This window comes from Macaca fascicularis, chromosome 3 (genome assembly GCF_037993035.2).
Source record: "Macaca fascicularis isolate 582-1 chromosome 3, T2T-MFA8v1.1".
In the NCBI taxonomy this organism is placed as follows: domain Eukaryota; kingdom Metazoa; phylum Chordata; class Mammalia; order Primates; family Cercopithecidae; genus Macaca; species Macaca fascicularis.
The window spans coordinates 2,793,652-2,820,127 of NC_088377.1; the positions used below are offsets into that span (position 1 = coordinate 2,793,652).

The 26,476-nt window shown below is 55.9% G+C and overlaps 1 protein-coding gene and 1 long non-coding RNA gene across 5 annotated transcripts; one reads left to right on the plus strand and one right to left on the minus strand.

The window, feature by feature from the left end:
• The first annotated feature begins 7,394 nt into the window (after nucleotides 1-7,394).
• DNMT3L (DNA methyltransferase 3 like) lies at nucleotides 7,395-22,457 on the plus strand. Of its 4 annotated transcripts, none has more exons than XM_074033930.1 (12): nucleotides 7,395-7,982; nucleotides 8,501-8,590; nucleotides 8,907-8,951; nucleotides 10,162-10,241; nucleotides 10,324-10,436; nucleotides 11,171-11,342; nucleotides 13,927-14,014; nucleotides 15,399-15,487; nucleotides 17,031-17,106; nucleotides 17,797-17,936; nucleotides 19,581-19,666; nucleotides 22,221-22,457. In XM_074033930.1, exons 1-12 carry the CDS (start codon nucleotides 7,874-7,876, stop codon nucleotides 22,387-22,389), a joined length of 1,257 nt encoding a protein of 418 aa, XP_073890031.1. In that variant the 5' UTR covers nucleotides 7,395-7,873; the 3' UTR covers nucleotides 22,390-22,457. The 4 variants fall into 4 exon arrangements, with proteins under 4 accessions (XP_073890031.1, XP_073890032.1, XP_005548615.3 ...); XM_074033931.1 differs by having other exon boundaries at nucleotides 22,224-22,457; XM_005548558.5 differs by lacking the exon at nucleotides 7,395-7,982 and having other exon boundaries at nucleotides 8,453-8,590.
• On the minus strand, nucleotides 16,164-26,360 carry LOC107129058 (uncharacterized). The gene is made up of 5 exons (XR_012431940.1): nucleotides 26,057-26,360; nucleotides 21,093-21,463; nucleotides 20,652-20,862; nucleotides 17,805-17,894; nucleotides 16,164-17,024 (listed from the first exon to the last, which is right to left on the minus strand). It is a non-coding gene; the product is annotated as an uncharacterized lncRNA (long non-coding RNA).
• Between the last annotated feature and the right edge of the window lie 116 nt (nucleotides 26,361-26,476).

Genomic DNA, 26,476 nt, shown 5'->3' on the forward strand with positions numbered 1-26,476 from the left:
GGTATAGCCATATGATGGAATATCACTCAGCTGTAAATAGGAATGAAGTACTGATGCTTGCTGCAATGTGGATGAACCTCAAAAACACTATGCTAAGTAAGCAGACATGAAAGAGCCACACATTGTATGATTTATTTATATGACATACACAGAATAGGCAGATCTGTAGAGACAGAAAACAGATTGGTGGTTTCCAGGGGCTGGAGAGAAGGGGAAATGAGGAGTGACTGTTTAATGAGAATGGGGTTTTCACTTAGAGTAGATGAAAAAGTTCTGGAACTAAGACACTGATGACTGTTGTACAATATCATGATGTACTAATTCCCACAGAATTTTAAACTTTTGAATGGTTAAAATGGTAAATTTCATGTTATGTGAATTTGTAATACAAATGAATTAATTAAAAAGCAGTTGGGCATATTTGTAAGGATCTATTTCTGGGTTCTCTGCTTTGGTTCTATTGATCTATGTGTCTATTTACCAATATCACACAGTCTTGATTACTGTAGCTATATAATATATCTTGAGACCTAGTAAACTGATTCCTCACTTCATTCTTCTTTTTTTTTTTTTTATTTGAGTCTCTCTCTGTTACCCAGGCTGGAGTGCAGTGGTGCAATCTCGGCTCACTGCAATCTCTGCCTCCCAGGTTCAAGCTATTCTCCTGTCTCAGCCTCCCAAGTAGCTGGGACTACAGGTGCACACCACCAATTTTTTTATTTTTAGTAGAGACGGGATTTCACCATATTGGTCAGGCTAGTCTTCAACTCCCGACCTCAGGAGATCAGCCTGCCTGGGCCTCCCAGAGTGCTGGGATTACAAATGTGAACCACCATACCCAGCCCATTCTTATCTTTCAGAATTGTTTTAGCTATTCTAGTTTCTTTGGTTTTTTCATATAAATTTTAGAATAATTTTGTTTCTATCTATTAAAAAAATCTTGCTGGGATTCTGGGCTGGGAGCAGTGACTCCTGGGCTCAGTGATCCTCCCGCCTCATTCTGGGCAGAGGTGGGGTCTCGTTATGTTGCCCAAGCTGGTCTCCACCTCTTGGCCTCAAGAAATCCTTCCGGCCGGGTGCGGTGGCTCAAGCCTGTAATCCCAGCACTTTGGGAGGCCGAGACGGGCGGATCACGAGGTCAGGAGTTCGAGACCATCCTGGCTAACACGGTGAAACCCCGTCTCTACTAAAAAATACAAAAAACTAGCCGGGCGAGGTGGCAGGCGCCTGTAGTCCCGGCTACTCAGGAGGCTGAGGCAGGAGAATGGCGTAAAAACCCGGGAGGCAGAGCTTGCAGTGAGCTGAGATCCGGCCACTGCACTCCAGCCTGGGCGACACAGCGAGACTCCGTCTCAAAAAAAAAAAAAAAAAAAAAAAAAAAAAAGAAATCCTTCCAGCTCAGCCTCCTAAAGTTCTGGGATTACAGGTGTGAGCCCCTGTGCCTGGCTGGATTTAACTTTTTGTTTGTTTATTGTTTGTTTTTTGTGATAGAGTTTTGCTCTTGTTGCCCAGGCTGTAGTGCAATGGCACAATCTTGGCTCACTTCAACCTCCGCCTCCCAGGTTCAAACGATTCTTCTGCTTCAGCCTCCCACATAACTGCGACTACAGGTGCCCACAACCACGCCCGGCTAATTTTTGTATTTTTAGTACAGATGGGGTTTCACCATTTTGGCCAGGCTGATCTTGAACTCCTGACCTCAGGTGATCCATCTGCCTCGGCTTCCCAAAATGCTGAGATTACATGCATGAGCCACCGTGCCCAGCCTGGATTTAACTCCTTAATTAGTGTGTAAATCTAATACCATTCCAATCAAATTACCAATGGGATTTTTCAAAGAACTTGATTTAATGTTCTTTTGGAAGGTGAGTGAACAGGAGACGAGACACTTCTTTTTTTTTTTTTTTTTTTTTAAGACGGAGTCTCGCTCTGTCGCCCAGGCTGGAGTGCAGTGGCCGGATCTCAGCTCACTGCAAGCTCCGCCTCCCAGGTTCACGCCATTCTCCTGCCTCAGCCTCCCGAGCAGCTGGGACTACAGGCACCCACCACCTCGCCCGGCTAGTTTTTTTTTTGTATTTTTTAGTAGAGACGGGGTTTCACCGGGTTAGCAAGGGTGGTCTCGATCTCCTGACCTCGTGATCCGCCCGTCTCGGCCTCCCAAAGTGCTGGGATTACAGGCTTGAGCCACCGCGCCCGGCCATGTTTTGTTTTAAATAGACACTTCTAAGACTGTCACACGGCACAGGGTGTTTAAATGTGTAAAGCTACAGCCAGTGCTGTAGGCAGACACTGACACACCCCTGGAGGGAAATGCAAAGCCTGAGACCCAGGCGTTCAGAGACGCAGGTGACTGACACATGGTTTTGAATGCATCAGAGAATGGAGGGTGTATTCAATAAGTGGTCTTGACAGAACTAGATAGTAATTTGCAAAAGCCATGGCAAACATTAAAACTATTCCAATTAGAATTAATATATAAAATGACTTAAATGAAGACATGAAAAGATGAAATGGAAAAAATGAAATAAAATACCCAAAGAAAATAAAGGTGCGTGCTTCTACCATCTTGGGGTGAAGAGGAACTTTTTAAATGTGTTAGGAAGAATGGAAATCTAAAACAAGACTCATAGACAAGGCAGGCCACAGTGCCTCACGCCTGTAATCCCAGCACTTTGGGAGGCCAAGGCAGGCAGATCATGAGGTCAGGAGTTCAAGACCAGCCTGACCAACATGGTGAAACCCCGTCTCCACTAAAAATAGCTGGGTGTGGTGGTACATGCCTGTAATCCCAGCTACTCAGGAGGCTGAGCAGAGAATTGCTTGAATCTAGAAGGCAGATGTTGCCGTGAGTGAAGATCACACCATTGTACTCCAGCCTGGGCAACAGAGTGAGATTCCTCAAAAAAAAAAAAAAAAGACTCATAGACCTGACTAAATGATAATGTAATATGCTTGCACAGAATAATACCATTAAACATTAAAATAGGTTAACAAAATGAAGAAAATATTTGTTACATATATCAAGGATTATATGAGTCAATATCTTTTACACACAAAGAGGCTTTCAAATTAATAAGAAAAAACAACCAAAGATTACAAAAAAAATGAAAGGGACAGAGAAGAGAGACTTAAGCTTTGCCAGAGATTTTATGTCACAGCTCAGTAGTATTGGGGCTACACAGTCTGGCACCACTTCACTGTTCCCACTTTGCAGCTTTTTAATATTGAGCTACAAAAAGATGTGACGCATGCACAAATAATAAAACTCGTGTTTTCGAGAACACAATTTCGTACACGGCTTTTACAAAGGTACCATAAGGGAAATTTCCTTTACTTCGTACGTTTGGGGGAAATGGTGGGTAATGTAACGGGTGAAGCAGACATAGTATTTCGGGATTCTCAGAGACTCTAATACAAAGATGCAAACTGTGACCGAGGCGTGTCCCTGACGATCTGACTGTGCTCGCTGCGGCAACTCTGGACCGGGCTCCGCTAGGAGGGCTGCGGTTCTTCAATGGGGAGCCTCAGTGAACCCCAACTAGCGTCCGGGAAGAGACTGCACGCACCCCTTTCAGCCAGAAGAGGGGGATGCTTGGTCATTTTTATAGGTGGCCCCGGGACCTTGTTTTTGTGGGAGCCACGATTTGGAAGTGGCCTTATTTTTTCACTTGCCTTATTTTTGTCTCGAACAGCCTTGTCTGACATCTGCTCTGCGAGGCTGCTGACGTCTGCAAAAGAGAACCAGGCCCTCGCTATGGGTGCTGGGTCCACTCCCAGGCTTGTCTTTCTCAATATCAAAGCATCAGCTTCGTCCATCGTGCCACACATCAGCCGCAGGCCTGGGTGTGGCACTGGAGAGCAGTCTGCGGACCGTGGGCCCTGGGGCTCTTGCAGTTCTCTCTAGGTCAAAAGACACAAGGGCTCACGTCACCTCTAAGTCCAGCGGCAGTTCGGCAGTCCGTCTTCAGGAGAAGAATGAATGTTTGCTCATTCGTTCATTCACTCCACAAACACGAAGCATCACCACCTCCCACCCCACTACAGCTGGGTGGGTCACGTGACTCAATGTGGCCACTGAATGTGGAGGGGTCACCACGCGTCCTTCTCCTGCCGTGATCACCACCTCAGTCTGCCCCTCAGAGGCCCAAGGACATGAGCGTGTCCCCAGATGCTGGGCTTTGGCTCCTGCTGTCTGTAGATTGATCAGGCAGAGGTGAGACAATCTCTTCCTGCTGGGGTCAGTGCATCGGTCAGCAGGTCTGGGTGAGGCTTCAGTGACCACACCCAGGCCCCTGGGGCTTCCACAGCGGAGGCTGCCGTCCTGTCCTTTCTCCCTGACCCTCATGGCCCTGGCTGTATGTGGCCACCGCGAGTCCAGCTGGGCCCGGGCCAAGGCCAGGTTGAGTCACAGGGCCTTTCCAGACCCCTAGGTCAACAGCACCAGAAATCAATGTGTAGTGAGCTGTGGGTCACCCCATCAAGCCAGCACACAGGTGGCTTCCAGGCTGGGTGAGGGCATGGGAGCTCATGCAGAAGGAAGGCGCCAGATGCACCCATGAGTGCCAGGGAAGGACAGCCACACAGCGGGGACTGTGTTCCATCAGCCCCTGTAGCCCTGCCTGGGGAGCTTTAAGACGCACCCTGCCATGTTTGTGGCCTTGGGGCGTCCTGGGGCATCGGAGAGTGAGGCCAGAGGTCCCCCAGTGCCCAGCACCTGAGGTCGGCGTGCTGGTGGCTATATCACAGGGCTGGTGCCAGTGGGGGCCTCAGGGACTGAGCTCCCAGAGAGCTTCCCATGAGAGGCCGGCTCTTCTGGGGCCCATTGCAGAGCACCCGGCCTCTCTCCTGCTGGGCCTCTCTCCTGCTGGGCCCGCTCTGGTCTCTGCTGAGCTGCAGTGGGGTGCGCAGGGACTGGGGGCTCTGATGGACGCGAGGGGCTTCCTGTCCTGTGGCCTACGCCAGAGCACCCTCCCTGGACAGAACCTTCCTTTACTGCAGGAGGTTCTGGAGTGTGAAGTTAGAAAACTGCCCTTCTGGAAGCTGGGCACAGTGGCTCACACCTGTAGTCCCAGCACTTTGGGAAGCCGAGGCAGGTGAATCATGAGGTCAGGAGATCAAGACCATCCTGGCTAACACGGTGAAACCCCGTCGCTACTAAAAAAAAAAAAAAATACAAAAAACAAGCCGGGCATGGTAGCAGGCGCCTGTAGTCACAGCTACTCGGGAGATTGAGGCAGGAGAATGGCGTGAACCCGGGAGGCGGAGCTTGCAGGGAGCTGAGATCGTGCCACTGCACTCCAGCCTGTGCGACAGAGCGAGACTCCATCTCAAAAAAAAAAAGAAAAAAGAAAAGAAAAAGAAAAAAGAGGCCAGGCACAGTGGCTCACACCTGTAATTCCAGCACTTTGGGAGGCCGAGGCAGGCGGATCACGAGGTCAGGAGATGGAGACCAACCTGGCTAACACGAAAACTACAAAACATTAGTCGGGCGTGGTGGCGGGCGCCTGTAGTCCCAGCAACTCAAGAGGAAAATGGCGTGAACCCGGGAGGCGGAGCTTGCAGTGAGCCGAGATCACACCACTGCACTCCAGCCTGGGCGACCAGTGAGACTCTGTCTCAAAAAAAAAAAAAAGAAAGAAAAAAGAAAACTGCCCTTCCTTGGAGACAAAACCAGTCCCCAGGAATTCCCGCCTTTGCACGTGTGCTGGTGGGAACAGCACTACAGGGCAGCGGAGGCTGGGTGTGGGGCTGGGGTAAGGGGACGGATGGGCCTGTACCCGCTGGCTCCTTCTAATAACTTTCAATCCAGTGAGCTCCTTAAAAATCAAAGCTCTTTGGAATAAAAGGAGGAGGAAACAATCAAGATCATTTTACTCAAACACAGGGAAGTGATCTCATTGTCATCATCAATATTCTCTCCCTTCACTTTTTTTCATTAAAAAAAGAAACTATGTTGGAACAGCTTTAAAGTTACACAAACCTTGAGGCGCTGGTCCAGAACTGCCGCAACCCCACCCAGCCCTCAGGCCGCCATGGACACCATGGTTATGCGAACAAACCTGCAGACACGCAGAGTTACAGCCAACGAGCCAGATTTTATTCAGATTTTCCTTTCGCTACCGCCCCTCTCTGTCCCGGGATCCACCGGGGTCCCACGTGACACTTCATGGTCGCAGTGCCTCAGGGTCCTCCTGGCTGCGAGTTTCTCAGACCCCCCTGTAGGGCGGCCTGACAACTCCAGGGAGGAAGGCTCAGGCACTGGGCAGCCTCCGCTGGGACCCAGCAGTTCACTCCTGGAGAGGCTGGGCTGTGGGCAGGGGGAGAAAGCCCCACTGTGGGGCACCCACCCAGGCAAATCCTCCCTGAGATGCCAGCCTGGGCCAGGGGCCAAGGGGCCATCAGGCTGCCCCTGTGTGGTGATCCCTCATGTGGTACTTGCAAGAGGAAGTCACCAGGCCCAACCCACAGTTCAGGGGGGTTACCTCCCGCAAGGGTCTTCTCCCACTTTCTAGCACCACCATAACTGTCCTGTGGCTGCAGCCCTGCCCAACGGCCCTCCGCCCCCTGCTCTGAAGCCCCCAGCGTCCCCCCAACAAAGTCCCCCTTCCCAACCCACCCTGTACCTCCCACAGTGCCTCTCTGCCCTCCCCATCTTCCTGCTCCCACCTTCCACCCCCACCCAGATCCCCAGCCCCCGACCTGCCCTGACATTCCCCACCCAACACCCCTTACCCCACCCCTCAGGTCTCCTTCTCTTCCCCACAGCTGCCCCCCAAACCTGGGGCTCCAGACTGAGCTCCCAAGCCCGTCTCCTGAACGTCCCTCCCTCTATCCCGCCAAGAGGGCCACCTCCCCTGAACACCCCCATCTCCTCACCATCTACCTCCACCGCCACTCACATCCCGCCCCACCCTGAGCTCCCTAAGGCCCATCCCCACCCCATTCTCCACCCCTATCCTGCCCTAAAGGCCACTTCCACTGAAATCCCCATCCTCGGCCTCACATCCCCATTCCTACTTTCACCCAGTCCCTACCCTTGCCCTGAACCCCACCCCCGCCCCCAGCCCTGTCCCTGAGTGCCCACCCCCACCCCATCATCACCCCCATCCTGCCAGAGGACCACCTCCCCTGAATGCCCCCATCTCCAACTCACCATCCACCCCCACCCCCACCCCCACTCCCTTCCTAATCCCCCAACCGATCTCCCTAAGCCCCGCCCTCCACCCACCCACCCTGCCCTGAGGGCCACCTCCACTTGATCCTCATCCACCTCCCCCCAGGGGGCGAACTCCACCCAACCCCCAGCCCTGCCCTACTCCACCCCTCCACCCCTCCACCCTCATCCCTTTCCCCACCCCTGCCCCAAAGCCCACCCCATGACCTTCCTAAGCCCCACCTCTGAGCACCCTGCCCCAACCCCACAGCCACCCCTATCCTCCACCCCACCCCAGGGGCCCCCTCTACTGAAACCCCCCTCATCTGCTCCATCCCCAGTCCTCCCATCTCCACCCCTCCCCTGAACCCCGTCCCCACTGAGGTCCCTAAACCCCACCCCTCACTCCACCCTGAGGGCCCCATCCTCTGCACCCCAATCCCCCAGCCCCACTGAGCTCTTAACCCACCCCACCTGAGGATTCCATTTCCCTGCCCCTCCCCCAGCTTCCTAGCTCCCCACCCCAAGTGACCCCCAGCAGCTCCTCGCCCCTCCCACTGCACACCGGCACTGAAGGGCTGCCCCGCCCCCGCCCCTCCCGCCCCCGCGGGACACGCCCAGATTCTTCGCCCCCACAGCCTGGTGCCCTCTGGCCTCCCGCTGTCCCAGGTGGGCCTGGATCCTTCCAGCTCATTCTTTGCTTGCGCCGTCCCTCGTTCCATGGCCCAGTCCTCCCCGGGGACCCTGAGCCTGGAGGCCCTGGACCGCTGGAACCTCGAGCCCACCAGCTGGCTGTACCCGGAGCCGTGGCAGCAGCCCTGTGAAACCTGTGAGTCTCTCTTCCACTCCCTGATCGTCCTGCCTTCAAGGGTGCGGCTGGCCAAGACCATCCCCAGGGGTCCCTGCTGAGCCTGGGGGACACTGTGGGTGGCTGGAGCATGGGGATCTCTGAGGGGGTCGAAGGCTGGGCCCAGAGGCAAGCAGGGGCTGCAGCGGCCATTGGCCCCCCGTCCTCATGAGGCCCCTGCCCTCCCCTTTCTGGGGTGAATTGAACCACCCGTCTTCCATGTTGCAGCAGGGCCAGGCAGGTTGGGGGCACGCCTCAGGGGACCCTCGAGCCCCTCTCAGGGCTGGTACTGGCTTTGGCTGTCCTGCCCGTCATCCCTGGGTTGGGCAGGTGGGTGTCACTGTAGGGGTGCAGGTGGCCTGAGCTAGGCAGGGTCTGCTCAGCAAGCTGCTTCCCGTGCTGGGGTGCGTCGGGGATCTGAGCAGGGGCTGACGGGTTTCTCACACCTGTGTCCGCGTGTCCTGTGTCCTGACGCGGCATCCCCATGGCGGCCATCTCAGCCCTGGACCCAGAGGCCGAGCCCAGCATGGACGTGATCTTGGTGGGATCCAGTGAGCTCTCAAGCCCCGTTTCGCCTGGGGAAGGCAGAGGTGAGGGCATATCTGCTTATTGGACCAGTCACTTAGGATGATGACCCCAGGCCTGGACGGGGTCTGGAGTTCCAGGCTTCTGTAGTATTCATGCATTATTCAGACACCCAGACTGGGGCAGGAGATTCCCCACCCACAGCCTTCCCCCAGGCATAGTCATTTAAACACACCAAGATAAGGTGGGAGGGCGGGATGGCAGGGGACCTCAGGCTCCTGTGACTTTGGAAAATGAATGTGTGATGCTCACTTCTGGGCCGATTTTAAATGAAGAGATCAGAGGAAGAAGAAAGGGGCTACTTCTTATCTTCTTTTCCAGATCTGATTGCATATGAAGTCAAGGTTAACCAGCGAAATATAGAAGGTGAGTATTTGCATGCTTGCCCCACCAGGCAAAAGAGGTGGGGCAGAGTGGCTCACACCTATAATCCCAGCACTTTGGGAGAACAAGGTGGGAGGAGCATTTGAGCCCAGGAGTTTGAGACCAGCCTAGGCAGCATAGTGAGACTCTGTCTCTACAAAAAAATAAAAATAAAAATAAAAATTAACCAGGCATGGTGGTGTGCACCTGTAGTCCCAGCTACTCAGGAGGCTGAGGTGGGAGGATTGCTTGAGCTGGGGAGGTTGAGGCTGCAATGAGCTATGATAACACCACACACTCCAGCCTGGGTGACAGTGAGATCCTGGAAGAAGGCAGTGGACACCACTGTGCCACATGTATCCCTTCTCCCCCTCCCAAGGCCCCTGTAGCTTTGTTTAAAGCATACAGTTCAATGTATTTTAGTTTATTTACAGAGTCAACAACCATCATCACCATCTAATTTTAGAAGATTTTCATCAACCCCAAAAGAAAACCCGTATCTAGTAACAGTCACTCTGAATTCCCCCTTCTTGCTTCCCTTCTTTTAACTCGAGGCAACCACTCCTCGACTTTCTTTCAACATGGGTTTGCCTTTTCTGGATCCCTTGCATTTCCATATGAATTAGGATCAGTCGGTCAACTCCTGCCAAAAAGCCAGCTGGGATTTTGAGAAGGGTCTGCAGATCCATTTGGGGACTCATGCTATGTTCGCAATATTAGTTTTGTTTTTTTGTTTTTTTTTGAGACAGAGTCTCACTCTGTCCCCCAGGCTGGAGTGCAGTGGCATGATCTTGGCTCATAGCAACCTCTATCTACCAGGTTCAAGCAATTCTCCTGCCTCAGCCTCTCAAGTAGCTGGGAATACAGGCACCCATCACCATGCCCGGCTAACTTTTGTGTTTTCAGTAGAGACGGGGTTTCACCATGTTGGCCAGGCTGGTCTTGAACTCCTGACCTCAGGTGATCTGCCCACCTCAGCCTCCCAAAGTGGTGGGATTACAAGCATGAGCCACCATACCTAGCCAATATTAAGTCTTCTGATCCATGAACATGGGATATCTTTCCATTTTGTTCCACCTTCCTTAACATCTTTCAACAATGCTTTGCAGTTTTCAGTGTGTAAGCCTCATACTTGTTTGGCTGAATTTATTCCTAAGTCATCCGCTGCATTTGACAGCACTGGGAAAACACGTGTTTTGAATGTTTCCTTTAGACATCTGTCTCTGCTGCGGAAGTCTCCAGGTTCACACGCAGCACCCTCTGTTTGAGGGAGGGATATGCGCCCCGTGTAAGGTAGGCAAGGGGAATGGGTGTGACTCCCTCGTGGCCTCAGAGCAGGGATGACACAAGCCAGCCTTGCTTTGCTCCTTCCAAGGACAAGTTCCTGGATGCCCTCTTCCTGTACGACGATGATGGGTACCAATCCTACTGCTCCATCTGCTGCTCCGGAGAGACGCTGCTCATCTGCGGAAACCCCGATTGCACCCGGTGAGGCGAGGGGCCTGCCCAGGGCGGTGAAGGGGCTGAGGACACACTCATCCTTTCAACTACTCATTCTGGAGTGTGGGTGGATTTTCCTCCCAAATGGATGATTTCCCTGAGAGCTGATTTCTGTCTCAAATGTGTCATTTGGCATAGAGCCCTCAGCAATGGGAGGCGGGTGTCTGCGGTTGGCAATTGTGATTTTTGTTTTCAGTATTGGTATTGCCACATCACTGTGCAGGGGAGTGATGGAAACCCCACACCCCAGGCTGCCAGTCATGACCGGGGTGACAAGGGGCATGTTCACCCCTAGTTCGTTACTCCCCTGCCTCAACTCCCTCCGTGGGCTCCTCCCCTCAGTCCTTCTGGGCCATCCTCGTATTTACAGCTCCCCCCGCCTCAAGTTCTCTCCTCCAGCTGGTGTTACTACATTTGGTTTTGCTGGGAGTCCCACCCTGTTTCTGCAGGCTCGAGTTTGGGGGCAGACAGGTGCCTTAGGGGCTTCCTTGGATCTGTCATTGCCTGCGAATCCACCTCCCTGTCTTCTGCACCTGGCTAGGCTCCTGTCACTCTGTGTCCCTAGGAAGGACCGTGTTCCTCTTCCCAGTCTACCACCTGGTCTTCCCAAAGGGAGCTCCAGTGTGACTTTTCCCTCCAAAACAGGGCTCAGCCCCACCTCCGCCATCCTCGGCATAGGCGGGCTGTCATGTCCGCTGCTGTGGTTTTCTGTTCGACCCTAGATGCTACTGCTTTGAGTGTGTGGATAGCCTGGTCGGCCCCGGGACCTCGGGGAAGGTGCATGCCATGAGCAACTGGGTGTGCTTCCTGTGCCTGCCCTTCTCCCGAAGCGGGCTGCTGCAACGCCGGAGGAAGTGGCGCGGTCAGCTCAAGGCCTTCTACGACCGAGAGTCGGTAAGGAGCCCGCGGAGGGGCAGGACCCGGCGGCAGCAGGCCCTGGCTTACGGCCTTCCCTTGGTTCCTGCTGCAGAATGCAGGCGCGCCGATGGGCACCACAGCTGCAGGCTTGGGAGCGAACGCTCTTTCCTGGTTTCCTCTCCGATAGCAGCTTCCACTCGATGGTGGCTTTGGGTAAACTGCTCTGGCACGGCAGTTTTGTTGCTTCCAAGCCTAGGAACGAGGCCCTGGTAGCAGTAGGAGAGGGGCCAGGAGAGGGTGGCTGGCAAGTCCTCAGCACGTCTCAAAGTCCAGTCCTCAGGAACAAACGCCTGGGCCTATGCTGGCCAGGGGTGGGCCCTTTTGGGAGTCCAGCTGAGAAGCTGGGGGGGAGCCCAGCAGGAACCGCAGACAAAGGCGGAGAAGGTGGAATTGTGTCCCTCTGAGAGGTACACCCAAGTCCCCAGCCCCGTACCTGTGAATGTGATCTTATTGGGAAATAGGGTTTTTGCAGATGTTAAGAGTCGCGAGATGAGATCATTCCAGGTCTAGGGTGGGCCCTCAGTGCAGCGGCTAGTGTCCCTGTAAGAGACTTAGAAAATGGAGACGGGGAAGACAGCCACGTGATGATGGAAGCAGAGACTGGAGTGAGGCATCCACCAGCCACGGGTGCCAGCAGCCCCAGGAGCTGAGGGAAAGGCCTGGCACGTCCTCGCCTGGCACCTTCTGAGGGAGGCATGCCTGCCGGCACACCTTCACTTCAAAACCTCGGTCCTCCTGAGCTGTGAGAGAATAATTTCTGCTGTGCTAAGTCCCCTGGTCTGTTTTTTATTTTTTTATTTTTGAGATAGTGTTTCGCTCTTGTTACCCAGCCTGGAGTGCAGTAGCACCATCTTGGCTCACTGCAACCTCAGCCTCCCAGGTTCAAGCGATTCTCCTTCCTGCTTCCCGAGTACCTGGGATTACAGGCACCCGCCACCATACCTGGCTAATTCTGTACTTTTGGTAGAGATGGGGTTTCACCATGTTGGCCAGGCTGGTCTCCAACTCCTGGCCTCAAGTGATCCACCTACCTCGGCCTCCCAAAGTGCTGGGATGACAGGCATAAGCCACGGGCCCAGCCCCTCCAGTCTGTTTCAATTTGCAGGCCAGCCATGGGAAGCTCCTACAGAAGGGGTGTGGCCCCCGGTGAGGCAGCCAGCGTGGAGCAAGGGACCCCTGAGCTGAGCATGAAACCTCACTGGCCTCCAGCTCACATTTGTTTTTTTTGTTTTTTTTGTTTTTTTTTGAGACGGAGTCTCGCTCTGTCGCCCAGGCTGGAGTGCAGTGGCCGGATCTCAGCTCACTGCAAGCTCCGCCTCCTGGGTTCACGCCATTCTCCTGCCTCAGCCTCCCGAGTAGCTGGGACTACAGGCGCCCGCCACCTCGCCCGGCTAGTTTTTTGTATTTTTTTTTTTTTTTTTTTTTTTTTTTTTTTTTTGAGACGGAGTCTCGCTCTGTCGCCCAGGCTGGAGTACAGTGGCCGGATCTCAGCTCACTGCAAGCTCCGCCTCCCAGGTTCACGCCATTCTCCTGCCTCAGCCTCCCGACTAACTGGGACTACAGGCGCCCGCCACCTCGCCCGGCTAGTTTTTTTGTATTTTTTAGTAGAGACGGGGTTTCACTGTGCTAGCCAGGATGGTCTCGATCTCCTGACCTCGTGATCCGCCCGTCTCGGCCTCCCAAAGTGCTGGGATTACAGGCGTGAGCCACCGCGCCCGGCCAGCTCACATTTGTTAAGGTTGAACCAAGTCATCTCTCCCTGCCTAGCAAGCTTCAGCCTGCTCCGATTCGAAGGAAAGGGTCAGATGGGATGGTGTTTTATAGGAACAGAGCCTAGCGCTCTGAAAGCTGAGGTCCCTGAGTTTTGGGCCCTGGGGGGCTGGCCCTTTAACAGGGAGCACATGAGGCCAGAGTTGGCTGCCCGCCTGGTCCATCAGGTTGGCAAGGGCAGGGCAACCCACAGGGCCTCACCTGTCCCCGAGGCTCACCTCTCCCCGGTATCTCTGGCCTTGGGGCTCTCTTCTCCGACGTTCTGGAAGCTGCCTGGGTGAGCAAGACCATCCTGGCCAACATGGTGAAATCCCATCTCTACTAAAAATACAAAAATTAGCTGGGCGTGGTGGCGTGTGCCTGTAGTCCCAGCTACTTGGGAGGCTGAGGCAGGGGAATCGCTTTAACCCGGGAGGTGGAGGTTTCAGTGAGCTGAGATTGCACCACCTTACTCCAGCCTGGGTGACAGAGCAAGACTCCATCTCAAAAATAAAAATAAAAATAAAAATAAAAGTAAATCAGCAAACCCCTCCACACCTACTGTCTGTTGGCTGGAGACAGCTGGAGGTCAGAGCGGGAGACCAAGGCTGGGGCAGGGGGTGGAGCTGGCCTTCCTCGGGGGCAGTGCTGGTCAGGACAGGCCCAGTCAGGCCTCGGCAGGTGCATCTTAGGTGTGTCTCCGGTGAGTCTCACGTTGAGTGTTCATCCAGGGAAGAATTTTCATTGCATCTCGAGGGCTCTGTTACCAAGTAGCTGGCACAATGCCTTGTTTTGGTTTTCTAATAAATAGGAGAGTCCCCTTGAGATGTTTGAAACCGTGCCTGTGTGGAGGAGAGAGCCGGTCCGCGTGCTGTCTCTTTTTGGAGACATCAAGAAAGGTAAGTCAGTGATGTCCCAAAGACACACGTGGAAGGATGCCTCCACACACCTGGCTGCCCCTCAGGCCGCCCCCCTGGGCTCCCCACACCCTCCCCGAGGCCGGCCAGCCGCTGGTGTCCTGCACCCCTCCCCACGCTGGGCCCATGCTGACCCCGCACTGGGGCCTTTGGAAATCCCACTGTCTTCTGGGCCTCGCAGGCACAGCCGAATCCATGAAGACACTCTCTCTCCTCTGGCCGTGTCCGTAAGGGATGGGTCCCCCCGGGACACCCACTAATGCCCACAGTGTCTCAGAGCAGCCTTGTGCGGGAGCACGTATCTGCCCCGGGCAGCTGACCAGCAGCCTGATCCCACAGCGCCCGCACAGCCTGCCCAAGGCCTTGCTGCCCGGGCGGGGCTGAGGAAGCCGGGGCCTCCTCCAAGGCCGTTCCAGGGCTCTGCAGCTCACACCAGCTGCAGAGTGGAGTGGACTCCACCGCTCTGTGGATTTCCTAGCCAGAGGTGACGTCGCATCCCAGAAATGCCTGGCGCTGTAACACAGTGCTTGACATCCTTTTTGTTTTGTTTTGTTTGAGACAAAGTCTCACTCTGTTGCTCAGGCTGGAGTGCAATGGCACAATCTGCTCACTGCAGCCTCCACCCCTCGGGTTCAAGTGATTCTCCTGCCTCAGCCTCCCGAGTAGCTGGGATGACAGGTGCCTGCCACCACGCCCAGCTAATTTTTGTATTTTTAGTAGAGATGGGGTTTCACTATGTTGGCCACGCTGGTCTAGAACTCTTGACCTCAGCTAATCCATCCGCCTTGGAATCCCAAAATGCTGGAATTACAGGCTTGAGCCTCTGTGCCTGGCCGTGCTTGACGTTCCTAAATCAATACGTGGCGATGTTTGCTTGTTTAGCTTGTTACAAGACAAAAACCTCCATCCTTAATCCTCCTGCCACATCATTAAAAAGATAAAGTTGGGTGGGGTGCAGTGGCTCACGCCTGTAATTCCAACACTTTGGGAGGCTGAGGTGGGTGGATCATTTGAGATCAGGAGTTGGAGACCAGCCTGGCCAAAATGGTGAAAACCCGTCTCTACTAAAAATACAAAAAAATTAGCTGGGCGTGGTGGCGCACACCTGTAGTCCCAGCTACTCAGGAGGCTGAGGCAGGGGAATCGCTTGAACCTGGGAGGCGGAGGTTGCAGTGAGCCAAGATTGCACCATTGCACTCCAGCCTGGGCGACAGAGTGAGACTCCACCTCAAAAACAACAACAAAAATATAAAGTTGGCTCCTTAATGGTAGGAGGGTCCTTCGATCAGCCGTCAGCCTTTTCAAGTCCCTGTAGAGGCACAATCCACGCTCACCCTCTGGGCCCTTCTGGTCTCTCCCCATCCAGAGCTGACGAGTTTGGGCTTTTTGGAAAGCGGTTCTGACCCGGGACAGCTGAAGCATCTGGATGATGTCACAGACACAGTGAGGAAGGATGTGAGTACCGCCGCGCACTCTCGGACGCTGCACTGGGAGCAGGGGTGCGAGCTTCCTCAGAGGAAATGTCAAGGATGAGGTGGGCAAGGAGGCGGCGGCAGGCGCTGGGAGGAGTCCCGAACACACGGGGGCCTCTCGGCTGGGATTACAGGCACCCGCCACCACGCCCAGCTAATTTTTTGTATTTTTTAGTAGAGACGGGGTTTCACCATATTGGTCAGGCTGGTCTTGAACTCCTGACGTCAGATGATCCACCCGCCTTGGCCTCCTAAAGTGCTGGGATTATAGGCATTAGCCACGGTGCCTAGCCATTAATTTTTATTTAAGAAGAATGACAGAGTGAGGGCCATCACTGTTAATGAAGCCAGCGTTGCTCACAGCCTCCCCTTGGTCACTTTTTGGGACTAAAGGGCACCCTTGTCTTGTCTTGTGTTCAGGCAAGATTGTTGGGCGGCTGTGTTTTGTCTTCTTCCAGCTTGGCCATGGAGCAGCCTGGTCACTGGTGCTCTGCGGGGCTGTTTCTGTTCAGCAGGGAAGGCTCTGCCCTTGACATTAGCTCCTGGAGGGCTGTGGACAGCGCCTGCCGTGTTCACGGATGACAGTCTGTGCATTGGGTTGGGCCTCCCAGGACTGGTTCTCCAAGGGCAATGGGATGACAGACAGAAAAACCAAATTCTGCCAAAGTATTTAAATAGGTTTATTCTGAGCCAGTAAGAGTGACCATGGCCTGGGAAACACAGTCTTAAGAGGTCCCGAGGAAGTGCACCCAAGGCGGTCAGTAACAGTTTTGGTTTTATACATTTCAGGGAGATGGGAACTGCAGGTAGAATCAGAAATCAGTACACGGGCCAGGCACGGTGGCTCACGCCTGTAATCCCAGCACTTTGAGCCCAGGAGGTGGAGGTTGCAGTGAGCCGAGATCTCACCATTGCACTATAGCCTGGGTGACAGAGTGAGACCCCATCTCAAAAAATTCAATCAATCAATCAATCAATCAATACATAGGTGTGCATTGGTTCAGCCCCAAAAGGCGGGCTATCTTGAAGCTTACATTAGGGATTCTTTAGTTGGCAGTTGGATGAAAGAGTTCAGCTTTGCCTGAAAACTCGGAGTCAGTAGAAAGGAATGCTTGAGTTAAAATAAGGTCTGCTGTCTGTCATGTGACGCCATGGCACAGCCATAATACACCGGCTCAAAAACACCCATTCCACAAGCTTTTGTGGTTTGTAAGCCGTGATTCCCCCACGCTCCTTAGAAAGGAATTTGAGCAAGAAAAGATAAAGGCAGAGTTCAGTCCCCAAACGCGTGGCACAGAGTCTTCACCTCAGATTCGGAGCGTTCTCCTCCGGGCTCCAGGCAGGCAGCCCCTGAGGCTGGTGGTGGCTGGGGATGGCTCTGCCCTAGTGGGCTCCACATCTCAGCTTGCCCTGGCCTGTGAGCCCTGCGAGCTGAGCAGGGTCGGCCCTGAGGACATCTCGTGCTACCGTACGCGACCTTGCCCACTGCTGCTGCCTCTCGGTGCCCATGCCCGTCTGTCCTGCAGGTGGAGGAGTGGGGGCCCTTTGATCTCCTGTACGGCGCCACACCTCCCCTGGGCCACACCTGCGACCATCCTCCCAGTGAGTGACGCTTCAGTCCTGACACCCTGTCCCCACCACCCCGTCTCCTCTCCTCTTTCCCCACCCCTCCATGCCAGGGCAGAAACTGCAAATTGTCAGCATTTTTCAAAAGCAGCTTTATTGAGGCTCCACTGACACACAGTGTGTCCAACTGAATGTGTGCAACTTACTGTGTGTCAGTGGTGCCTCAATAAAGGAGGAGGCACTGAGCTAGCTCCACACCCATGCACGCCTCATCATGAGCAACAAAGTGTCCCTGTCACTTAGGCTTCCCTGTGCCCCCCAAGCCTCCTGCTGACCCCGTGCAGTCCCTAGCGTGCCCACGTCACTGCAGCTCACGTATCCTCTGGAGCTTCCTCTAAAAGGCGGTATTTGTGCCACGGCACGCGCTCTGCGTCCGCGCCTCCCTCGGGGTTGCCTGTCTGTCTCTTCCCAACTCTGGGCCTGCCTGGGGGAGGAGGGGTCCTCGCACCTCTGTGGCCCCGGCACTGGGCAGGGGTCCATTGCTGCTGGAGGAACAGGGGCAGGGGACCCCTCAGACCCAGGCTGGTGCATCCCATAGACCCCCTCGGTGCTGCTCTCATGCCACAGTTTCCTTGGGCCCCTGCCTAGATGCACCTGAACAGCACCCCGCCACTACCAGCCCTTGCCTCTGGACCCCCCTCAGCCCTGCCCCCTCACGCCCTCCAGGCTGGTACCTGTTCCAGTTCCACCGGCTCCTGCAGTACGTGCGGCCCGGGCCAGGCAGCCCCAGACCCTTCTTCTGGATGTTCGTGGACAATCTGGTACTGAACAAAGAAGACCAGGACGTCGCGTCTCGCTTCCTGGAGGTGTGTGCGGGGCCGCATGGGCCTCCCTCTACCCCTGCCCATGTGAGGAAGGGGCTCTTCGGGTGGCGCTCAGTCTACACCCCAGGCTCCAGGCCTGGAACCCTGTGGTCCCTGGTTTCCAGGTGTGCACAGGGCCCAGGAGAGCTGCTGTGCAGTCCAGGCAGGGGCCGTGGTGCCTGGGACATGAAGCCCCTTCGAGGACAGCCTTGGAGGGCAGTCCCACCTCACACTACTCCTGTGCTCACAGAACACGGCCTTGGGGGCTCACCTCCTGCCGCCGCCCCCTCAGTCTCCACACACACACGTGCACATCACACAGGTGAACACACACCACAGTGCACATGTGCACACAGTCACTGTACACATGCGTCACACACAGGGACACACTTACCACACGCAGGCACGCTACGTGCACGCATACTCCCCCCCCCACACACACACAGCCTTCTCTTCACACGTCTGAATCCTGATTGTCAGAGCAGCCACTTTTGGGCTCAGTTGACGGGTCCCCTCTGGGTCTGACGGGCCGGGTCAGGGTTGGGGAGGGACGGCCACACCTCAGCCACAGGAGACAGGCGGGAGAGGTTCGGGAGGGGGAAGTTCTTCATGCTCTCAGGTTCCATGGAGGGGCCACAGCCAGCGGGGGCCCCACCCACCGAGTGGGCAGCACCTGTGGGCTGGAGCCTTTGCTGGGGGTCCAGGCGGGGTCGAGGTTCCCTTGGTGCTGGAATCTCATGGAGTGGCTGGAATGCAAACCCAGCCATTGGGAAGGGGAGCAAATGCCATGAACTGAAAATCACAAGATCTGTGCTTTTAGAACAGGAGACTTTGTTTCTGTAAAGGGACACAGCCTGCAAGGCCCTGTCCCCCAGGCTGGGAAGCACGGCCTCTGCCAAGACCAGAGGAGCCAGGAGGAGGCACTTCGAAGGGGAGGGGTGGCCGGGGCAGGAGCTCCGTGCTGACCGGGTTGGCTAAACCTGTGCGGCAGGTTATTCATGAAGGGGGTCCTGCTGCACACGTACTGAACAAACATGCATGTAATATACGACCTGTGTTCACCCTGGGGTGGGGTCTTAACACGTCAGTGTGTCGCAATGAGGCCCTAAACCTCAGGTCTTCTCGGAACACAAAGGCACTCAAGGCGGAGCCTCTGTAAATCGGCCGGAGCCGGTCCACGGTCGGGGGTCCCTTATCAGGAGGAGGTTCCTGAAGTCAGGCTTCTGCCCAGTCAGAGCTGTGGTCATGGCTGTGGAACGTGGTCAGTTTGCGTCTGCGGGTGGATGGGCTGCAGTCATTTGAATCTTGCTCATGGCCGGGCCAGTGTGTGTTTAGCTGCTGGAGAAAAAGCAGCTGTGGCGTGAGGGCAGAGTCCGTCCTCTCAGTGTAGGGTACGTGGCTCGACCCTTGCCTGCTGTGGCCTGAGGTCCTGTTTGTAATTTGATATCTTATTGCCACAGAGTCTATTCTGTCGGTTTAAAATAATTCGTCAGCTTTTTCTCCAAAGGTGATTTATAAGAAAAAGGGACACAGGAAACACAGTCGGGCTAGAAAGTCCGTTGACCACTCAGGGCCATTGGCGGCTGAGGCCAGGGGGCCCATGGGGGGCGCTTACCCCTGACCCACGGCCGACCCTCCCACCCCCAGATGGAGCCCACCACCATCCCAGATGTCCGTGGCGGATCCCTACAGAATGCTGTCCGCGTGTGGAGCAACATTCCGGCCATAAGGAGGTATTTCCCGGGCAGCCAAAGTGTTCAGGGTCAAGGGGGACGTGGACCCAGAGCGGAGTTCACCAAGGAAATGGGGTCTGCCTAGCAGAGCCAAACCCAGAGCAGCCTCTGTGCCCCAGTGGGACTGCGGTCGGCCTCCAGGGCCACCCTGAGACCCTGAAGGCACCGAAGCCCAAGGACGCCCCTTTCCCCTTGGGGACCTTCTCCAGCACTGGCTCTCAGCTTCTTGGGTTCCAGCCCCTGGACACCCATATGCGCCATGGCGCCCTGGCCCTGGATTGGCTGCAGTCCCCAGGCTTTCACTCCGTGTGGTCTCCCCACCTCCCTTGCACACCCATAAGCTCATGTGTGCTCACACTCAGCCACACTCACACGACTCACTTGCACGCTCATCCACACACCTGTGTGCTCATGTGCGCACACATACAGTCAGTCCCACGGTCACACTCATCCACACACAGTCGTTCCCACGGTCACACTCATCCACACGCCTGTGTACTCATGTGCACACACACAGTCATTCCCACAGCCACGCTCATCCACACGCCTGTGTACTCATGTGCACACACACAGTCATTCCCACAGCCACGCTCATCCACACGCCTGTGTACTCATGTGTACACACACAGTCATTCCCAAGGCCATGCTCATCCACATGCCCGCATGCACTGTCACATGCTCACACAAGCACACTCATGACTAGCATGTGCATGTCACATGTGCTCACAATCACAGGCACACACGCATCAGTCTCACACCCACCCACATGCTTGCACCCCCATGGTGCACTCCTGGGCTGCCGTCCCCACCTTTTGGGGCCTTGAACACACGGCCCTGCCCCACGTGCCCTCTGCGGCTGAGCACCCCCTCCTGCTGCCCCCACGGCCTCTCCCAGCTGCCCCCGCCCCTCGACAGCCTTCCCAGGCGGCCCAGACCTCACACCCTCCAGCCGACCGCCCGTCCATCCCCTCACTCCCACACTCACCTGGCATGCCTTGCTCATACGTGCATTCGTGTGGAACGAGCGCTTTCTGGCTCAGCTGAGTCATGTCTCCTGCCTGAGAGTGAGTTCTGGAAACTTATTCCCTCTCACCTCTCAGGTTCCTGCATTCTCCCATGTCACTGCCATGGCACGATCCTGTTGCCTGGCACCTGCCAAGGCGTGGCGCCCGCAGGTCCTGCTGGCCTGGCCTCCCCTGGATTTGAGTTTGGGAGGGGCTGAGCTGAAGCACTTTGCCAGATGCTTTCTCTTCAGAAGCTCTCTCACCTGCATGCTGGACTTCCCACAACCTCCCCCTCACCCTAAGCCTGCTCCCCCCGTGTCACTTCCCTGGAGGCCGTACCAGGCTCTGTGGGGCTGGGTGAGCGGGGCTGAAGGTGGGGGCAGACCCAGCAACACCTGTGTGCATTACAGGCCATGCCTCACCTGCTGCCTGTTCCCGGAGGCTCCATGCATCCACGCAGCAGTGAGAGAACAGCACCCCAGCAGGGTTCTTATGTGGCAGGTGCAGCCAGACCCAGGGTTGCAAGGCTCCTCCACCAAAGGCACCTCCCTCCACTCCAGTGGCCACACCTGTGGCCCCTGTAGGCTTGGGCCATGGGCTGGCAGCTGCTTCTTCCCAGGCCCCCTTTCTGAGCGAGGCCCCACAGAGCTCCTCACAGGGTTTCCAGGGTTGGATGCACCTAAGCCGTGATCCTGGGGTCACCTGGTTCCTAGAAGGAGGCTGGCAGCTCCTTCCCACAGGTTTCCCTCCGAGGGTCTCGGGTGTCTCAACAGTGACGTGAGACACCCACTCACTGAAAGAGAAATCATTTTGCAGAGGTGGCCACTGTCACCCCCAGGATGGTTAAGGACAGTCCCCACTGCCCTAGGGAGGGTGCCCGAGGAGGAGGGGGACACTGTATCTGGCACTTCACTCGCAGCCTTCACCCTGAAAGAAACTGAGAAATGTTCCTGGCCTCCAGGGGGGTGGCTGGGAGCATGAGAGGGGGTGTCGGTGCCAAGTCTGCAAAGCCCATCTTCCCCAAGGGCTCCTCACACCGCAGGCTGGCAGAGGACCTTTTCCTCTCCCCACCTGCCCTCCTGCGCTCAGGGCTCAGGCTTCCAGCACAGGCAGCCCCAGGAGCCCAGGGGACAGCCTTTGTGATACAATTCCCTGGGAGTGGTTGCTGTCTCTGCAAGGGTTTGGCTAACTTTTGCCTGGAGTCCTGTCCTTTCCTCTGCGGGGGTGCTGCCCAGGATGGTGACATCCTCTAGCGATGGCCCTGGAGCTCGCTGTTCACACAGAGTCACCCCCAGCCTGCTTCCCAGGGGACCAGCCCCCTGCCGGGGGGAGGCGGAGGCAGGGGAGTTGTCTGGTCTCCTGCTGCTCAGTACACCTCCGTGAGAAAAACTCCCAGAATTGGGTGGGGGTTCCAAGGCATCTTAGGCGCCTGGGACAACTGAGAGGCAGGCTGTTCCCCTCACCCCCTCGAAGCGATTCCTTCCCAGCCCCATCTCCGGCCCGCCTGGTGGGTGCTGCACTTGCTCACAGCCTTCCCTCCCTCCTCTCAGCAGCAGGCAGCGCGTTCTGGTTTCGGAAGAAGAATTGTCCCTGCTGACTCAGAACAGGCAGAGCTCGAAGCTCGCGGCCAAGTGGCCCACCAAGCTGGTGAAGAACTGCTTTCTCCCCCTAAGAGAATATTTCAAGTATTTTTCAACCGAACTCACTTCCTCTTTATAAATGAGTCACTATACTGTGAAAAGGAAAAAAAGACTTTTCCTAGAACAAAGGCAGCTTTCTTCACATTGTCTCTTTCCTGTTTGGATTATTATTTTATTGCTCGTCTTCGGTTTTTGCGTCGTCACTGCAGACCCACGTTCCGTTGGGTTCTGGAGACTCGGGGTCTCTCCCCCCCACCACGCTGGCTCCCGGGGCAGAGGCTCCCGCCACTGCGCACAGGACCACACATGGTGGTACGCGTTGTACTTCCCGAAAGCATTTCTGTGTTCTAGTTGAGAAGTTCAAGTATATTTATTATAAGATAGTCATTGGTCACGTCTGGTGTTTTATGTATAGGCACAGCCACCTGTCATCCTGCAGGGCATGGGGTGGAGGCCAGAAGTGAGCAGGAGGCGTCTTTGGAGCGCCTGTGCCGTGTCCTGCATGATGCACTTTCTGCCAGGGCCTTCCCCACGAGATCGCTGTTGCTTTCATAGAGAAAACCACGCATGCTGATTGTAGCTGCACCAAACGGCCTGGACCTTTGCAAAGTACAGGACCTCAGCCTTGGCAGGCAAAGGAGGGACCTGCTGAACAGACAGTGCGGAGGCCAAGGCCAGATCCACACACAAAGGATGTCACGTTTGGGTCCTACCCCAGGTGGTATTGATTGCAAAAAACAGGGCTCCTCCTGGCCCTCTGCAGTTTGAGTCTGAGTAAGGATCAACTCAGCAGAAAGCTCTGCCTCAGGCTGGGCTCAAATCACTGGAAATGAATCCTACAGGGGAACTTTGGGGTCTGCACTGGGGCTATTAGTGGTAGGTAAAATGCGTTGTGGAAGAAAGGTCAAAATGGGGCCCTAGGAAGGTTAAGAATGTGTATCTGGAAGTAAATAGAAGTCTTCACTTCAATTAACATGACTGGATGCCTCTCCCATCTTGGGACAGTCCTGGATGCCTACAACACAGGTCTCACATCCAGGGATGAATTTAGCCAGCTCTGTAATGACCCCGGGGTTCCTGAAGCCACAGAGGGAGAACAGGTGAGGGCATCCAAGTGCAAATGAGCCCTCTGGGGAGGCCGTGCTCGAGCTGACACGAGCTCCAGCTGAAGCCATCGTGAGCCCATGAGCACGGGCCAGGCAGGTGGTGAGAGCTCCAGACAGGGCGGGCTGGGCTCAGGCTGTGTGCACCCAGGGAACTAGTGTCATGGGCCCAGCATAACTCATGCTCAGCTTCTGTGAGGGTTGCTTCAAAGCAGGGACCCACGGTGCTGGGAGGGCCTTTCTGCCACCCAAAATGCACTTTCCTTCTTTTGTTCTCTCCCCAACACTCAGAACTGTCCACGCCACCTTGAGATTCTCTGTGTATTTTAAGTTTTTACGTTTTGAGACAGGGTCTAGCTCGTCTCCCAGGCTGGAGTGCAGTGGCAAAACCATAGCTCACTGCAGCCTCCATCTCCTGGTCTCAAGAGATCCTCCAGCATCAGCGTCTGGAGTAGCTGGGACTACAGGTGCGTGCCACCATGCCCGGCTAATTTTTAAAAATTATTTGTAGAGATGGGGTCTTGCTCTGTTGCCCAGACTGGTCTCAAACTCCTGGGCTCAAGTGATCCTCCCACCTTGGCCTCCCTAAGTGTTGGAATTAAAGATGTGAGCCACTGTGCCTGGTCCTCCAGGTATTTTAATTTTACACACAGGACCTGCAACATGATCCCGTACTCAGCTGAACAACCCTCCAAAAGATGCCCATGTCCCCATTCCCGGATACTGTGAATATTACCTCATGTGGCAAAGAAAGGACTTTGCTGATGGGATTAAATTCAGGTGGGAGGCCTCCCTGGATCATCCAGGTGGGTTCTATCTGTCATCCCAAAGGTCCTCATAAGAGAGGGGCAAAGTGAGGCTTGACCACACAGAGAAGCCACATGGCCACTGAGGCAGAGAGTGGAGCAAAGCACAGGGATGCCTGGGCCACCCGGAGCTGGGAGAGGCAGGTCGGATGCTCCCCTAGCGCCTCCACCAGGCAGGCTTCCACCCTCCAGGGCTGAGAGAGAATAGACTGCTGTTGTTTTGAGCCAGCAAGTGTGAGGTCATTAGCTCCCAGCGCCCACAGGAAACGAACCTACTGTCATGCACCACATAACAACCTTTGGTCAACAAGCAATGCCACAGTGCTCCCATATCACAACGCGGTATTTTTACTGCACCTGTTCTATGTTTAGATGGCTTTAGATACACAAATACCAGTGAGTCACAGCTGCCTACGCTGTTCAGCACAGTCACCTGCCATGTAGGCTTGTGGCCCGGGAGCAGCAGGCTGTGACATACAGCCTCCGCGTGCAGCGGGCTGGGCCACCAGGGTCGTGTGTGCACTCTGTGTTCACACAAGGACAAAATCACCTAAGGACGCATTTCTCAGAAGGAATGTATCCTTTTGATACATATGACTGTACCAAACGTATGAACATATGACTGTACACCCGAAGAGAAAAGATCTTCCTCGGACCAAGAGTGAAGCTCTCAGCATCAGCCGATGCCCATGCTGTCAAACGCAGGTTGCTGTGCCAGACCCCAAAGGGACCGGGGCCTGGAGGTGCATCAAGGCAGAGATCAGAAGATCCCCGCGGCCTGGGGCTAGGAGCATCCGGCAGCTGCTTCCTGCTTAAGCACTATGACTTGTACCCAGAGCCTCAAACCCCAGGCTGCACAAATACGATTCCTGCTTGGTTCCCAGTTGGCCCTGGACACTGCCAAGGGGCCTTCTCTCCACACCCCTAGAACAAAAGCATATCCTGCTGGTCCAAGAAACTGTCACGGTTGAGGGGGAAAATGAAACCTTCCTTTGACTACAGGAAACTTCCCAAGGGTTTTTCTGTTTCTTCATCTAAACTCCTCTGAGTGTCGTGACCCATGTGCCGGTGTGCTGTGTGTTCACTCACAACCACCCCGCATTCACGTATATGTTACAGGTCAGGGGATGCGGGCACCAAGGGGCTAAGGAACTTGCTGAGGTCACACAGCTCCGGGGCTGGGATCTGAACCAGCCACCGCTTACCGTTGTCTCCCGTAGTCTCCGAGGTTCCTGGGCTGGTCCTGGCGCCCTCCCCCGCGGCCACCCCTTCTGGCGCAGCTGCATTCCTGCCCCCTGCCTGGCTGTGCCCTCCACGCGGAGTCCCCTCTCTCGGGGGACCTGCCCGCAGCACTTGGCTTGCTGGGGGTCTCTGGCGTCTGCCCGGGAAGCAGAGCCTGGACCTGCCCCCTCGGCCACAGCACGGCGGGCCCTGCGGTGTCGGCCCCTCTCCCACCGCCCCCGGGGGGCACTGGGGGCTGCCGGGTCTGGACCCACCGACGGGGCACCTTCCCTTCGCCGCCGCGGATGACCAGCCGCGCTCTTGGGAGACCTTAATTTGGGAGGCTCTGCTCCTCCAGGACCCATTCCCATCCTCCCACAGCCTCCACGCGGTATCCGGGGGCCGTTCCCTTCCCCGCAATCTGGCGGCATTCAGGTGCGTCCGACCCGGGGGTGCAGCGCTTGGCCCGGCGTCAGCTAATCAGCGCGGCGCAGCCCCGGAGCTCAGCCGCAGGTCCAGAGGCGCACGGAGCCCGGCCGGTCCATCAGGGAGGGCCTCCGGAAGGAGGTGGCGCTGCCCGCAGCCCGCCCGCCCGGCTCACCTGCGCCCTCCTCACCTGCCGGGCGATGCGGTCCCCTACCAGCAGCCGTCCGCCCGGGGGAGAGGAACCTCAGCCCCCAACATCGCGACCCCTCCAGCCTCGCTGGTCCTAGCAGGCGTCCCTGAGCGCGTTCCGGGAAGCGCACGTCCACGCTGGCGCTGGACCGGGTTTTCTGGCTCCAGGGACGGGACTCGTCCTAAAGAGTCCGGCTCAGATGGGATTACGCGCCCCACCTCACCTGTGTGCTGACCGTTGGTGCCTCCACCCTGCGCGCCGCGGGCCCTGCCCAGCCCTTCCCGCCGGAGGGCAGGTGGCCGCCGTCCCGCCCCTGCCAGGCGCGCGATTTTAAATCCCCCCAACCCCCATCTCTCAGCTTGACCTGGGAGAGGGAAGCCACCCGGCTTCGGGCTTCCTGCGCCCTCGCCGCCGCACTAC

Excerpts from the sequence above, each read along its gene's own strand:
- DNMT3L (XM_074033930.1), top strand. The coding sequence starts at position 7,874 with ATGGCCCAGTCCTCCCCGGGGACCCTGAGCCTGGAGGCCCTGGACCGC. Across the intron at positions 11,343-13,926 it reads CCTTCTACGACCGAGAGTCG|GAGAGTCCCCTTGAGATGTT; the intron begins GTAAGGAGCCCG and ends TCTAATAAATAG. Across the intron at positions 15,488-17,030 it reads CAGACACAGTGAGGAAGGAT|GTGGAGGAGTGGGGGCCCTT; the intron begins GTGAGTACCGCC and ends TCTGTCCTGCAG.